Source organism: Petaurus breviceps, unplaced genomic scaffold (assembly GCF_028583685.1).
Source record: "Petaurus breviceps papuanus isolate PSGF00001 unplaced genomic scaffold, PetGlider_PUasm1.0 183, whole genome shotgun sequence".
NCBI lineage: Eukaryota > Metazoa > Chordata > Mammalia > Diprotodontia > Petauridae > Petaurus > Petaurus breviceps.
In genome coordinates, this window is record NW_027185791.1 from 16168274 (window position 1) to 16184798 (window position 16525).

Here is a 16525-nt window from a genome sequence, read left to right on the forward strand (position 1 = left end):
AAAGGCCCTCAAAGAGGACTGGCTCAAAACTGAGGCTTCCTCAGTTCTCACCAACTCCACCCTGCCCTTCATGCAGAATGGGGCCTTCATCCTCACCAATAAGGAGAGAGTTCCATACCAATGGGCTTTGAGACAGGGATTACAAGTGGAAAGCATCAGAATCCCAAATCAGATACAAATACCCATTTATTTCCTATTTCTGCTCATTCTCTCTCATTGACCAAAAACCAAACCAAACCAAAACAAAGCAAAAACCAAACCAAAAAACTTGAAGTCAATACTTCCTTTTGCTGCCTGTCTTTTTTTGGAGGGAGGAAATTGGGGTGAGAGATGTAAGAGATCTCAACAAACTAAAACATTGGACCAAATAAACTGAGTCAATAGGTATAACAAAAAAAAAAAAAAAGGCCTGTTTCTATGTTAAAACAAACTAAACTGTTCAAGTATAAGTTGGAAGAGATATGATCATAAAGTACTTCCTGGGAAATGGCCAAGAGGGTTAAATGCAGCTTAATGTTGTATTTTTTTTTTTAAAGCAATTGGGGTTAAGTAACTTGCTCAAGGTTACACAGCCAGGTGTTTCTGGGTGGGTGCTAAGCGTCTGAGCCCGGATTCAATCCCCAGGTCATCCCAACACTGGGGCCGGTGCTCTTACTCGCTGTGCCACCTGGCCCCTCCTTAATATTGTATTTTTGATAGGACCTTCACCACTACCAACCTCACCCCTGCCATTTTTGATGGTGCTCAGTACTGGGAGATTATAGTCCTTCTGTTCCTAGTGTGAACCACATTTCTGGATACCACATTTTAGGAAAGGGATTGATAAACATTGGAATCCCTGCAAAAGAGGACTGCTGTGGTCCAAGGATCTTGGGAACTCCTGAAATGGAAGGTTCGGGGCACAGATCTGCCTCAGAAGAATTCGACCACCCAAGCCTTCTTTCAGTCAAAGACAAGGTTTATTGTGTCGCCAACAGAAGCCGGCCAGACTCCTAGTGAGTCTGCACCGTTTGTGACACCAATACAAGCAGGCCAGATTTTAAGACTTTGAGCAATTTAACGGGGGAAAGATTGATATTTTAGACAGAAAGACTGTGGGAAGATCTGGACGGAATCAAGAAGTGGCAAGTACCCTGGGGTAGGCCAGGTGCAGACAAAGGAGAAAGTTAGAGAATTAAAGTGAAAGGGCAGTTAAAAGAATTATTAAGTCCTTTTAGGGGTCAGATCCCATCCCCATCATGACCAGTTAATGAAGAAACTAGATATCATGCCATATTAAGACAATGTAAACAACTCAGAATTTTTAGGCCGGATCAGAAAAAAAAATTAGGAGGACAGGAGACCTGTGGAATAGGACTTAGGCTTGTCATGCTTGGCTAGAGAGGACAGAACTAAGACCACTGGCTAGAGGTTACGGTCAGATTTTGGATGGAAAGAAGGAAAAATTTAAGGATCTGAACTGTTCAAAAAAGCCATTGTGACCTGGCAGGGCCAACGATTTTAACTTCTCTGTGTTCTAGTTCCCTTATCTGTTGAAAAGAGAGGACACACACACACACAGGGAGCAGAGGAGAGAGAGAGAAACAGAGAGAGACAGAGAGAGAGACAGACAGACAGACAGAGAGAGAGACAGACAGAGAGAGAGACAGACAAGACAGAGGGACAGACAGAGAGAGAGACAGACAGAGACAGAGAGAGAGAGAGAGACAGAGAGACAGAGAGAGAGAGAGACAGAGAGACAGAGAGACAGAGAGATTAGAGCCGAATGATCCCTAAGAGTGTTTGGAGCTCTAAATCCTGGGATCCTCAGTGGAATGAATGCCTCACTTCTTTCTTCATTCTTCAATACTTCATCAGGAGGTGCTTTCTCCGTTTCTTGGGATCTTCATAGACCCTCGATGGCCACTTGTTTAGACTGTTGTCGAGGGCAGGGATTGCTCGGGTTGATTCTGGAGACAGATCCCTCCAACTCTAAGATTCTTTTATTTTACAATGTGATATGGCTGGGAAGCAAGCAGATGTTTTAAGTCGATATTAATAAAATGGATTTTTAAAAAACCCGTTCGATCACAAAGATAATAATTATGTTTTGTTTTGTCATTGGTCCGGGACTAAAGAGGAGGTAGGGGGCCGTCCTCCGCTCCCCCCACTGCCTCCTGCCTGTCCCCAAGAGCAGGAGGACAACTCAGCTCAAACCCCACTCATTGTCTGGCCTCTGTCCTTTTAGCCTACCCCCATCAGTCACCAATCACTCATGAAGTGCTTGCTGTGAGTCGGGTCACGTGCCAGGTAGGCGCTGGGTATACAACGACAAATCCAGAAAATGTATACGAGGTAATGGGTGGTGGTAAAGGGGGAGAGCCACACTGGGGTGACTGGGAAAGTCCTCCATTAGGGAGTGACTGAGCCTGAGGGTTCTTCAGGTCTCCAGCCCCAGCGCCTTTGAAACGAGGGGAAAAGAAACAGAAAAGCGGTGGCCTTACGTAGCTAGGCTGCCCAGCTGCCCAGCTGCCCAGCTCCGCAGCTCCCCAGCCCCCCAGCCCCCCAGCTCCCCAGGCTAGGACCGCGGAGATGCGGGAGGGCGTGCCCGAGGTAGCCGCCCTGTGGGTTGGACAGGAGGAGGAGCGAGAGGAGGGGTCTGCGGGAGGGTCGCATCCTACAGGCGGAGAGCTGAAGACGACGCTCCGGAGGCCGAACATCCGGCCAGCTGGGAGGGCGCTGGGTGGGAGGTCAGGATAAAGGCGCCGCGGCTGGCGTGGGTTCCCAGCCTGGGGGAGCCCAGCCTCCGCTCTGGGGCAGCCCGCTGCTGAGCTGAATGACCCGCGGAAGAGGGGAGAGGAGACCTGTCGGCCCCGGCCCCCGGCGCGCAGAGCGCAGCAGACCCGGCGGCCCGGATCATGAGCGCCCAGCATTTCTGGGACCAGCTGCGGGCGGGCAGCTCGGAGGTGGACTGGTGCGAGGATAATTACACCATCGTGCCGGCCATCGCCGAGTTCTACAACACGGTGCGGGAGTCGGAGGGGCGTGCGTGCGGGTGCGGGCGTGTTTGGAGGGGGTGGTGCGCGCTGTGCCTGGGCACGCGCGTCCGCGAATGCACGCGCGTGTGTCAGTCTCTAAATAGGCTCCTCCGTGACGTCCCCTCCTCCCTTTCACGACATCTGGTCTCATCCTTCTCTGCAACCTCTTTCTGTAATTTTCTGCTAGTGGCCCCAGTGCCCCGGGCTGCCCAGCCCTGCGTCCCTGAGGAGTTCGCTTAGACGTTCCCGGGTAGATTGGCTTGACGCTTAGACCAGGCGGGCGATGGCGATGGAACTGCCAAGTTTCAGTGGCCGGCCCCCGTGCCCCTTTTAATGCATGAAAGGACTGCCCGTGACGCAGTCCCATCCCACTAGGTGACTTTTATTATCAACGTCTGTCTTTTTGGGGTTCTGGGAAAGGAGGAAATGGGGAATTCCGAGAGCACCGAACTGGTTGGCATTGCCACGGAATGGGGCAGCTACTGGTCAACAAGCCACACTTATCAATCACCTCCTGTGTACCAGGCATTATACGAAACGCCGGGGGCACGAAGAAAGGCCGAGCGAGGCAGGAAGAGTGGAGAAGTTGCAGCGCAGTGGGGCAGAGACGATTCGAGCTGACCGGATTGCTCAGGCACTCAGGCACTGAGTTTTCCCACAGCATAGTTAACCTCTTGTTTACCTTCTGGCTCTTGTAACACAGAAAACGGGAGTTCCGGTGGAGTTTAAAACTCGTGTGTTTGACTTGGTGTTGGTTGTGGGTTTCATAGAGAACTAGAATAGAAGGGCCAGGAGAGGGTTGTTAGGCACAAGGCGATTGAGACCCATAGAGGCAGACACAGCTAGTGAGGGGGTAGGAGTGGCCCTTCAAGCCCAGTACTTTTGATTCCAGAAAGCCCTAACATCTTGCACAGACGCACAGACTCTTTCTTTGTGACATTGTCAGTATCCAAGGAAAACACTTTCACAGCGAACTGAATTTCACCGTAACTTGATGGCATCAATTTTGTTATTCTAGGAGGATGTTCTTATAACCATGGGCAGACAGAGTGGGAAGTTGTATTGAGAGTGAGTTTGGAGGGAGGCACCACAGCAGAATCTGTTTCATCAATGAGAGTAATGCATAGTTCTTGATTAATTTCCCCTTTGTGTCTTATAGGGATAACAACACCCACTTTTCACAAGGGGGTAGTATGAAGATAAACATTCTTTGAACTTTAAAGGACAAGAGAGTCGCCTACATACAAAGTAATGCCAAGCACACCAAAAGACCAGTCAACTACATACAGAATCATCCCATGGTGCAATATGCCAGGTGGCCTAGTAGGCAGTGAAGCAGAAAGTAGAATAAACAGTTTCTGCCCAGGGCATCTGGGACTGCTGGTAGATGGTACAAGGGCTTTGAGCCAAAGGAATCCAATTTGTGTGTTTCAGGTTCTCCACAATCCTGCTTTTCTCTCTTTCTGTGAAGATCTGAGATCGTTTGGTAGTGGCATTGTTTTGTTTTTACCTTTTTAAGCCAATCTCATTGGAGATGGATGAAATTAGTGCAAATCTGAAAGAACAAATTTTAGAAAGGCTAACAATGTTTCTCTAGCTCAAGTTTTTTGTGGGTATAAGTTTTGTTCTTCTGCACATTTATCATTTTCAACATTTGTTGTGCTCTACAAGGGAGAATGTGAAGGTCAGTCCTTAGGTCTGGTAGGATCAGTTAACATTTGTGGAGGGGAAGAGGCTTCCTATTACTTTAGGAAAGATGGCATTTGACTGCTGAATAGAGAGGACCAACTGTGGGTCTTATTTATTTAACAAGCTCTTATCTACCCACCTACTTACCTATTTAACAAGTTTTTATTGACTATCTCCTGTTTCCAACCCTGTCAAACTTCTTTAGGGAAAGCATAAGAGGCTTAAGAAATGATTCTTGTCCTTGAGAAGCAATAAAAGTTTGTTGAACTTGAATTCAGGGGAACAAAATTGAGGCACATGTTATAACTAGAGAATTCCAAAGCAATGTGTTAATCAAGTGCTCTATGGTATAGAAAAGATTGTACTTAAGGAATTCAGAATTTTTTTTTTTTTGCTTTTTGGCGGGCAATTGGGGGACTTGGGTGACTTGCCCAAGGTCACACGGCTAGGTTTTTTTTTTTGTGTGTGTGTGTGTTAAGTGTCTGAGACCGGATCTGGACCCAGGTCCTCCTGACTCCAGGGCCGGTGCTCTATTCACTGCGCCACCTAGCTGCCCCTGGAATTCAGAATTTTTTAAAAAATGATTGTCGGGTGGGTTTAGTTTGGCATCCCAGAAGGAGGGTCATATTTCCATAATGGGAGAGCACATTGTCTAGTCAAATCAACAAGCATTTATTAAATCATTATTTGCTGGACCCTGTGCTAAGTGCTGAGAATACACATATGAGCAGAAAAAAAGATAGTCTCTTCCCTCAGGGAGCTTATTTGTAATGGAGAAAGACAACATTTGAAGCTGAAAATTGTATAGAGCTTGGAGGGGAATGAAGACGTAGGCCTGGATCAGTTGATGTTGTTGTTCAGTCATGACCCCATTTGGAGTTTTCTTGACAAAGATGCTGGAGAGGTTGGCCACTTCCTTCTCTGGCTCATCTTACACATGAGGAACTGAGGCAAACAAGGTTAATTGACTTGCCCAGGGTCACACAGCTAGGAAGTGTCTGAGGCCAGATTCGAACTCAGGAAGATGAGTTATCCTGACTCCAGGCCCAGCCCTCTCTATCCACCACACCACCCAGCTACCCTTAGCTGGTCTGGGCACTTTCCTTAAAATGGAGATGTGAGAAAGGAACTGACGTATCACAAGATTCCTCAAGGATGGAGTGTGCTTCCAGTGTGAGAAGGCTATTGGGCCAGAATGAACTCTAGAGTAAGGAAGCCACAATTGACAGAGTGAGTTACCAGGTTGAGAAGCCTTCTCTGGAGCTGCCCTACCTCGGATTATGCGAACAATCAAGGATTTCCTTGGCAACTCCTCTTTTTTTTTTTGTTTTTGTTTTTGGAGGGCAATTGGGGTTAAGTGACTTGCCCAAAGTCACACAGCTAGTAAGTGTGTCAAGTGTCTGAATCTGCATTTGAAGCTTCTCTTACCCTTTTAATTTATTTAGTTAAGTTCTAGGGAGTTTCTTGAGGCCCAAACTGATCAAGGGCCCAAGAGTAAATACCTAGCTAGTGTCGGAGTTAGGATTTTAACCCCAGTTTTTCTGACACCCTGCCAAGTACCACATTTTCTATACTGGCTGTCTCTCACAGCAGAGGTGATGGGTGTGTATGTGTACGTGTGACTCAAGGGGTGTTGGTGCAGGAGTATCCCTAGCAGCTTAGGAGATAAGGAAGACATGTAACTACCTAGGCCGATGATGTCAGGTTTATAGATCATTGCATATGGATTTTGTTGGAGAAAAAATATTCATACTAACTAGTACTGTACCCTGAGTGTAGGCACTGGTCTGCCAGACACAGTTTTATTTAATTTAAAAGATACTTTAACATACAAGCCATTTGTCTTAGTCCCCATACCTTCCAACATGACTCTGCTCCGGAAAGATTTCAGGTAACACTTGTAGGAATCTTGAACCAGGAAAAACACCTTAAAATATAACCTGGGTTACTAGCTTCCTAGACTTGAGCAACCATATCCCTTCTATTCCATGCTTCTGGTACTGCTTTCCTGGAGGAATCAGCAGTGTTCCTCCCACAGCCTGGCACATAGTGGGGACTTGATGTTTTTGGTTGAGTGCTATTGAGAATACCGATTGTAAAGGCGGAGATTTGAGTGCCCCATTTGGGGTAGAGCCTAGTCTAATCTCTTCATGGAACAGAGGGAAGAGATTGCTCTTCGATGGGCCTGTGTCCCGATGATGTACTGAGAAGAGGAAAAGCAGTGTTCTCATCGAGATGAGACGTAGTGTTGTTCAGTCATTTTTCAGTCACATCCTACTCTCTGTGACCCCATTTGGGATTGTCTTTGCAAAGATGCTGGAGTGGCTTGCTGTTTCTTTCTCTAGCTCATTTAACAGCTGAGGAAACTGAGACAAACAATTAAATGACTTGCCCAGGGTCACACTGCTAATAAATGTCTGAGGTCAGATTTGTACTCAGGAAGATGAGTCTTCCTAACTCCAGGTCTAGTGCTCTATCCACTGTATTACCCGGTTGCCAGACTAGAGCTACTTTTTACTAAGTTTCTGGTTATCGGCCTCATGGTTATTTTGGTTAATTCACCTAGAAACTTCCTTTACCCTTTTGTTCTGACCTGTCCCATTCACCTTTCAAGGGACTTCTCCTGGGGAATCTGGAAAGGCTTTAGAGAAAAGCATTATTTTTAAAATATTTGTAGAGGAACTACAAAGGATATTTTTATATGTTTTCACCATATGGAAGAGATCTTTTTCTCATCAAAGCCTGCCATTATACAGATTAGAAACCAAGGGTCACTGATTAAGTGTCTTGCCCAAGTCACATGGATACTAACTAGCAGTGCTTTGGCTTTTCCCCATACCTACAGACTACATGTACCCCAACGACCACCCTTAAATATGCAAACCACTCTATGGTCATGATGGGAACACCTAAGCATATGTATGAATGGGTCAATGCAAATCCATCTCTACCACTGGAAAAAATAGTTCAAAAGTTCATCCATGCCCTACATTAGGGGATCATTAATTATTTCTCAGTTACCCACACCAGTATTGGCATGGATAATTGAAAACCTGCAGTTAAATAAAACCAGCAGCAAATCTGTCCACCCAGGGTGGAGCCATGGTGTGGCTTCCTGCCTCCCATTAGCTCCAGAGCCCAGGAAAGTTCTTTGAAAAGTGACTGCTTTGATCTTTTCTCCTTATCTATGTGAGAGTTCACAGTGTTTTTCATGGGTTTATTTTTCTAAAGAACAAAGGTCTCTTTTGAATTTCTAGATGTCTAGAGATATGATTATGTTTTTGAATTTTCTGGTCCTCTCACCTAGTTCTGCTTCACAGTCTCATTCTTAGGAAGTCATCGCATTGATTCTCTGACACAGCCCCACAAATGCTTTACAACTCAGACCCATTACTTTTCCACGTTAGTGACCCGAACAACTTGCATGGGAAAATTTCCATTCAGTAGCAGCCGTACTGACTAGATCTGTGTCTTCACTGCTACTTTCGGGCTTTCCTGAATTTCTCTCATGGTTTCTTCCTCTTTTTGTTTTCAAGATCGACTTTTCATTTTGTCTTTTCCTTTTTGTACACAAATGTGTTTAAAAGAAACAATAGAGACCAGTAGTGGATCTTGTTGGTAGTGCTTCCAGACCGGAACAGTCATGTAATTTCCTGTATTATTTTAGAGTATGTATAAATGTTGTTTTAATGCTTTTCAAAATGGATTTCTCAAATCTCCTTTTCTGAGGGAAGTAATAAGGGGAAGGGAGCAAGTATCTGCCATGTGGTGGGCACTATGCTAAGGGCTTTATTAATATTATCTCATTATTATCTCAATATTAATATTAACTCACTTGACTCTGGGCCCTGTGCTCTATCTATTGTTAAATTGTTTAGTTGTGTCCAACTTTTCATGACCCCATTTTAAATGCAGTTTTCTTGGCAAAGATACTAGAATGATTTGCCATTTCCTTCTCCAGGGTCCCCATTTTACAGTTGGGAAAACTGAGGCAAACAGGGTAAGTGAGTTACCCAGGGTCAGAGAGCTGCTAAATGTCTAAGGCTAGATTTGAACTCGGATTCTCCTGACTCCAGACCCAGCACTCTATCCACTTTAACACCTAGCTGCCCCCACTACCAGGTAGATACATACAGAATATGAAAAGGGCAGGATGGAGTGTGAGATCCTTCCACAGTATATTTCAAAGTACATTTTAAACACATTGTTTTCTTATCTTTTATTCAATACGCATCTTTTAATTTTATTTTTTCCAGATCAGCAATGTCTTATTTTTTATTTTGCCGCCCATCTGCATGTGCTTATTCCGTCAGTATGCAGCATGCTTCAACAGTGGCATATATTTAATATGGACACTTCTCGTTGTTGTTGGTAAGTTCATTAGCTTGTGATTAGCCTTTCATGCATGACCTGAAAGGGAGGATGTTGAGTTCTGCATACTTCCTGACCTTCTTCGGACATAATGTTTTGTATACTCAAGCAACTCTGACGTCTAGAGAAACTTTTTGTTCACTTGCTTGACACATATTCAAACAAAAGTTACAGAAACAACCGAGGCTGTCTGGAAGTCTCCGGTTTACGTAATTCCGCTCCAGAGTTCTGTTACTTAAGGTTACTGTTACTTGGTGGTGGTAGTTTTCTGGGAAATTCTGAGGACAGAGTTGTGAGAAACCTTTTTTTTTCCCAGTACTGTTTCTCTTGCTAGTGGACTTTAAAATAATTGCATAACTCTGATTGTCCTGTGTTCTCTGATCCATTTGGATAATAGCTTCTCTTGGCTTATAGTCCTAAATGGCACAAAGGTTCTGGATAATGGGGAGAATGTTGATGCTTATCACCTCTCCATTTCTATGAAGGCCCTGGTATATTTTGGATATGATAGATTGTGATTAACCATGAGCTTAGTAATACACTGATATTTGCATATTTGAATCATATATGAAATGTATTTATACATTTATATGCATTTAAAAATATGTCTATAAATATATTTATAAACAATGGCCTATCTTTATGGGTTGCTTTTCTCTCTCTCTAGTTTCGATCCTGAGAGGTGCCATCTGTGAATTAGGTGTCATCATTATCGTTTAAACATTGACACTGAATAATTTTTTTCAATGAACAAATCTGTGTTCTCTCTCTCTCCCTCTCCCCTTTACCTCCTCCTTCTCCCTCTGCCTCTCCATCCCTGTCACCCTCCCTCTCCCCCTTCCTCCCTCTCTCTTCCTCTGTCTCCCTCCTTCTCCTTCCCTCTCCTTCTTCCTTTCCCCTCCTCCTTCTTCTCCCTCTCCATCCCTGTCACCTTCCCTTTCCCCTCTCTTTCCCCTTTCTTTCTCTCCCTCCCTCCTAACCCCTCCCCTTCTCCCTTTGTCAAATACATCCCCCTGGGAAAAAAAAGAGAAAAGCAAAATGTTTGTAAGAAATAGGTAGAGTTGGGGCGGCTAAGTGGCACAGTGGATAGAGCACCAGCCCTGGAGTCAGGAGGACCTGAGTTCAAATCTGGTCTCAGACACTTAACACAAAACTGGCTGTGTGATCTTGGGCAAATCACTTAACCCCAACTGCCCTACAAAAAAAAAATAGATAAAGTCAAGAAAAATGAATTCTGGCACTGAACATTGCATTGAGTTATTGTATTTTTTTTCTTCTAACCTTCTCTGTTGGTTTGTAATTGATTCTAGGAATTGGATCAGTTTACTTCCATGCAACACTGAGTTTCCTGGGTCAGATGCTTGATGAACTTGCTATTCTCTGGGTATTGATGTGTGCACTGGCCATGTGGTTCCCCAGAAGGTACTTACCAAAGGTCTTCAGAAATGACAGGTAATAAATATGCTGTCTTCTAAACATTGTGCCATCAGTCATGACCAAAGGGATATTTAGCGAGAAATAAAACCCCTCCTCTACTGTGCAAATATTAATATGTATTCAGTTAATATGATAAATATAGTGCCTGCTCATTTATATAGACTGATAGAGAAGCCATCCCTACAGCCTATGAATGGCAACACTCTCATGAAAGGGGAATTAATCAAACAATGAGAAAAAGAAAGCAGGTGTCTTCCTCACTGACTGATCGTGAAGGAGATCCAGGAGTTATTCAATAAGCATTTATTGACGTTGTTGTTCATTCATGTCTGATTCTTTGTGACCATAGCACACCAGGTCTTCTATCTTCATTGTTTCATGACACTATCTATCCATCTCACCCTCTGCTGTCCCCTTTTCCTTTTACCTTCAATCTTTCCCAACATCAGGGAGTCCTGTCTTTCAGTGAGTTCTGTCTTCTCATTATGTGGCCAGAGTATTTAAGCTTCAGTATTTGTCTTTCTCATAATTAGTCTGAATTAGTTTCTTTAAGTTTTGACTGATTTGATCTCCTTGCTGTCCAAGGGACTCTCAAAAGTCTTCTCCAGTACCATAATAATTAAAAAATGTTCATTCTATGGTGCTCGCCTCTCTTTAGAGTCCAACTCTTATAACCACACTTTGCTACTGGGAAAACCATAGCTTTGACTATATGGACCTTTGTCAGCAAGGTGGTACCTCTGCTTTTTAGGGTGCAGTCCAAATTGGCCATAGCTTTCCTTCCAAGGAGCAAGCATCTTTTAATTTCATGCCTACAATTGCTATCTATGGTGATCTTTGATCCCAAGAATTTAAAATCAGACAGTGCCTTCATTTCTTTTCCTTCTATTTGCCAGGGAGTGATGGGACCAATTGCCATCAACTTGATATTTTTTATGGTAAGCTTCAAGTTATGGCTTGTTTTTACATTCTTCTCTTTTACCCTCATCAAGAGGCTTCTTTATTCTTCATCATTTTCTGCCATCATAGTGATATCATCTGTATATCTGAGATTGTTGATATATCTCCTGGCAACCTTAATTCTGGCTCTTGATTCATCCAGCATGGCATTTCACATGATTTACTCTGCATATAAATGAAATAAATAAGATGAAATATACAGCTTTGTTGTAATCTTTTTCTAATCTTAAACCAGTCAGATGTTCCATGTTTGGTTCTAACTGTTGCTTCTTGGCATGAACACAAGTTCCTCAGGAGACAAGTAAGACCATCTGGTACTCCTGTCTCTCTGAAAATTTGCCATATTTTTGTTGTGATTCACACAATCAAAAGCTTTAGTATGGTCAATGAAGCAGAAATAGATGCTTTTCTAGAACTCCTTTGCTTTCTCCATAGGGGATGTTGGCAATTTGGTCTCTAGTTCCTCTGCCTCTTGGAAATTTAGCCTATTCTTCTAGTCATTCTAGGTTCTTATATTGCTGAAGCCTAATTTGCAAAATCTTGCTGGCAGGTGAAATGAGTACAATTCTTTGGTAATTTGAGCATTCTTTGGCATTGCCCTTCTTTAGAATTGGTGTATAAACCAATCTCTTCCAATCCAGTGACCATTGTTGAGTTTTCCAAGCTCACTGGCATATTCTGTGTGGCACTTTGACAGCATCATCTTTTAGGATCTTAAATAGCTCAGTTGGAATCACCTCTGCTAGCCTTGTTGTTAGTCATGCTTCCTAAGACCCTCTTGACTTCATTCTGCAGGACGTCTGGCTCTAGATCAGTAACCACACCGTAGTAGTTACAGATATCTATATGGATGTTAAGATCTTTCTTGTATACTTCCTTTGTGCATTCTTGCCACTTCTTTTTGAAAAATTATTTAATATTTTATTTTACCCAGTTACATGTAAAAATGATTTTTAACATTCATTTTTAAAACTCTGAGTTCCAAATTCTCTACCTCCCTCCCTCCCCACTCCCTCATTGAGAAGGCAAGTGTCGTCATGCAAAACATTTCCATAATAGTCATGTTGTGAAAGAAAACATGAACCAAAAAAAATCCTCAAGAAAACCAAAGAAAGTTTTTAAAAGTATGTTTCAGTATGTATTCAGACACCATTGGTTCTTTCTCTGGGAATGAACAGCATTTTTCATCATAAGTCCTTCGAAGTTGTCTTGGATCATTGAATTGCTGAGAACAGCTAAGTCATTCACAGCTCATCATTTTACAATATTGCTGTTACTTTGTAAGCATTTATTAATTGCCTACTATTTGCCACGTAGTGCGCTAAGTGCTGGGAACAGAAAGAAGGGTAAAAAAGACAATCCCTGACCTCAAGGCACTTCTAGTCTAATGGAAAAGCTGTGGTTCAGAAATGGGACTGAAGGTTTACTTGGGCCAAGGTCGGTCATAGGGGGTCTCTCAAACATTTTTCTACCTTTTTTCTCTACTCAGGGTTTCCTCTGGGAATACCAGGATTCAGTTTGTGTCCAGGTCTCCAAAATGAAAGGAAAAGGAAGGCCTTGAGTTTCAGGGCTAACAAAATACCACATACAGGTCTTTAATTTAGTCTAAGAAATACTGTAAAGTATCTCTTTTACCCTTTTACCTTTTACCCAAGCCTATACACAATTAATACAATTCTCTTTCCTGTGAGCCTTCACCTTCCTCCCCGCCCCAGGGTCCTATATAGTACTACCCTAGGCTTGAGGCCTCTAACCCCTGCTGCTTTTTTTTTTCCTTTTATTTTTTGGAGGGGAGAGGGCAGGGCAGTTGGGGTTAAATGATTTGCCCAAGGTCACAAGGCACGTGTTAAGTGTCTGAGGCCGGATTTGAACTCAGGTCCTTTTGACTCCAGGGCCGGTGCTCTATTCACTGCATCACCTAGCCATCCTACTACTCTTTTTTTTTAAAGACTATATCTCTCGATCTTGCCCAGTTAGGATGTGGGGAGTAGGGAGCATTCACAGGCTTGATCCCCACTTCGATCGTCAGGGAAGCTGGGACTTACATGTTTCCGACTTGGACCTGTTTGCCCCTCCTGAGACAACCTCGTAACCTTGCTCCTGGAGGCATGTAATATTAATGCCTGCCTTAGTTTGGACACCCAATTGTGTTAGCTCATTGCAGCCCAGATCAGAAGCCAGAAGCTCAGCCCTCCTCCGGGAGGTCCGGCCAGAGCATTCATCCTGTTCATCTCTGGGCTTTGTTAACAAATGATTATCTGAGTGAGGAATATCTCAACTTTATCTTCTAGGTGGGGTTAGTTAATTCAGTTATACCTAGGTGTGTTCGAGTTACTCATATTAAAAGAATTTCACAGCTTCTTAAGAAGATATCGTCAGTGCCCAAACCAAGTCCTCTAAATTGGACCACTGGGCTTTTTGTGCCTTCTTTAGGGAATTTTGTCCTTTCACCTGTCTGGACATATCAATCAATGGAACATTTATTAAGCCCCTACTGTCTACTTGTGGTTCCCAGTGACACAGACACATAGTTGTCTGGTTATGATGTCCATACTTATGTTAGGAACTGATGAATACTTCTAGAATAAAGAAATAAATTTTCCTAAAACAATTAGTTTTTTAAAAAAATAGACCAAATATTTGAATGTCAGTTTTTAAAAGCTATAGTGTAGCAGGTGATTTTCATGGAATGTGAGAGCTGGAAGGGACTTCTACAGCCAAAACATGAAAGGACCTCCTAGCATGACATGTGGTCATCCTTTCTACCCAATAGTCAAATGGCTTCTACTTGAAGATGTACAAGGTCTTATTTTGATCTCCTTAAAAAGTCCCTTCCTAGAATCGTTTCCAAAAGAACTGAGAAAAGACAGCCTTCATTTGGGAAATGCTATGTAGAGAAACAATGTGGGGAAGAAACATGGCTACAAGCAAACAGATTTATGATACTCATAGTGGGTACAAGAAGGGAAAAATCATGGAGGCAGTGTAGCAGCAAGCACCCCAAGCGCGTCCTCAGGGTTTGCAGCTACCACAGGTTCTTGGATCTGCTTTGTTAAAGGAAAGCAACTCAAAATGGGTTAACAAGCTTACTTTAATCAGTCAGACATATATCGTTTACCTTGTTCAGGAGAAAAGGTCAGCACCCTGAACCTCAAAGTATACAGGCATAATTATCAAGACAGAAACATCAAGTAGACAGATTTCCAAACTGTTCAACCATTACATCCATACCCAGCCAACATCTGGGTTTCCATATTCTGGGTTTTTCAAAGCCGGGGGACTCTCAACAACGGCTTCCCAGAATTCAGATCAAATCACAGAACACCTCTCAAAGTGAGTCCCAAAAACAAAGCTACACATCAGGGCTTATATAGCCTTCTCCTGGCTCAGAGAATGTAACAACCTTATTGACTCACTGGCCAATCAAGAAGTATCTACTGAAAAACAAGCCTCCCCCACCCCAGGCTTCAGGTGCACATTAGCCTAGGGGCAGGGAAGATCTTTAAAATTTACATTCTTATTACAGGCAGCTAGGTGATAAAGTACATAGAGGGCTGGGCTTGAAGTCAGGAAGACCTGAGTTCAAATCTTGCCTCAGACTGTCTGACCTGGACAAGGTACTTAACTTCTGTCTGCCTCAGTTTCCTCAACTGAAGGATAATGGGGATAATATCGGAATAATAAAAAAGTAAAAAATAAGTAAATAATAAAATAAAAAATAAATAAGTAAAATGGGGATAATAATAGCAACTACTTCCCAAGGTTGTTGTGAGGATCAAGTGAAATAATATTTATAAAAAGGATTTATCACAGGGGCTGCTAGGTGGCACAGTAAACAGAGCACTGACCCTGAAGTCAGGAGGACCTGAGTTTAAATCTGGCCTCAGACACTTAATGCTTACTAGCCGTGTGACCTTGGGCAAGTAACTTAACCCCAACTGCCCTGCCCTCCCCCCTCCAAAAAAAAAGGGCTTATCACAGAGCCTGGCACATATTAGATGCTTCATAGATGCTTCTTCGCTCCCTTTCCCACCTATTTAGAGAAAACAGTAGATACAATTCCACCTTAGGATTCCGTATGTTTTTCTTGGTGCTCTAAAAATGAGTAGGGGGTGGGGTTGGTGTGTGGAGAAGTTATTTTAATTAACTAGTCAGACAGACAGTGATTTTCACCCTGAGAAGCAGGATTTCATTTCAGTTTTCTGGTCCCTGTGGTAATTTTGTGGGTAGCAGTAATCTTTCAGTATCCCATTTAGGAAGAAGGGACATTTATTTGCAGGAGTTAGGTGGAGGGGAGGGGTCTGAGCAGGTAAGGACAGAGACTAGATCTGTGATTTCAGTGATACAAGTAAGGAAATAATAGTTAATGGTTGGTTGCTGTCCTTCATCCTGGAAGAGGGCCAAAATGACGTCACTACACAGGAGCCAGGTCTCAGTGTGTCTGACTGTGGCTGATCAGTCGTAAGAGCCCGGGATGCCCCACCACAGGTCAGGCACAAAGAGTCCATTTGAACACTGGGGGTGGCTTCTCTAAATTTGTGCATCTCATGTTTCTTTTAAGCTGCTTCAATTCTGCTTTACTCACAGAGTACAGCACCTTCTCTGATGTGGGCATGCCATGCTGGGCCCTTCCTATCTCCTGTGTTGCACAATCACTTCCAAAGTTCTTAAGAGAGATCTTGAGCGTGTCCTTGTAATGCTTTTCCTGACCATCATGTGAACTAATAATAACAGTAACAACAACAATATTACTACTACTAGCCAGTTGGGCCTGACTATTTGTGAACATGTAGACTGTGGCACATAATACTGTCCATGGGTTTTTTTCGCAAAGATATTGGAGTGGTTTGCCCTTTCCTTCTCCAGTGGATTAAGGAAAGCAAAGGTTAAGTGACTTGCCCAGGGTCACATAACTAATGAGTATCTGAGGCCGGATTTGAACTCCAGGCTTCTTGACTCCAGGTCTGGTACTTTATCCATTGAGCCATCTAGCTGTTGCTACTGCTACTACTACTACTACTACTACTACTACTACTACTACTACTACTACT

General features: G+C 43.3%; 2 protein-coding genes across 4 annotated transcripts in view; one reads left to right on the top strand and one right to left on the bottom strand.

Annotated features, from left to right (window-relative positions):
- RPS6 (ribosomal protein S6) overlaps nt 1-16525 on the bottom strand; it is a 63187-nt gene that overhangs the window by 21370 nt on the left and 25292 nt on the right. The gene's annotated exons all lie outside the window — the stretch shown is intronic.
- Nucleotides 2679-16525, top strand: part of ACER2 (alkaline ceramidase 2) — a 38800-nt gene continuing 24953 nt past the window's right edge. The window contains exons 1-3 of one of the 2 annotated variants that reach the window (XM_069087921.1): nt 2679-3005; nt 8963-9077; nt 10388-10529. In XM_069087921.1, the coding sequence (XP_068944022.1) occupies nt 2898-3005; nt 8963-9077; nt 10388-10529 (365 nt within the window). In that variant the 5' untranslated portion in view covers nt 2679-2897. The remainder of the gene's footprint in view (nt 3006-8962; nt 9078-10387; nt 10530-16525) is intronic. The other variant, XM_069087920.1, reaches the window with a different exon arrangement.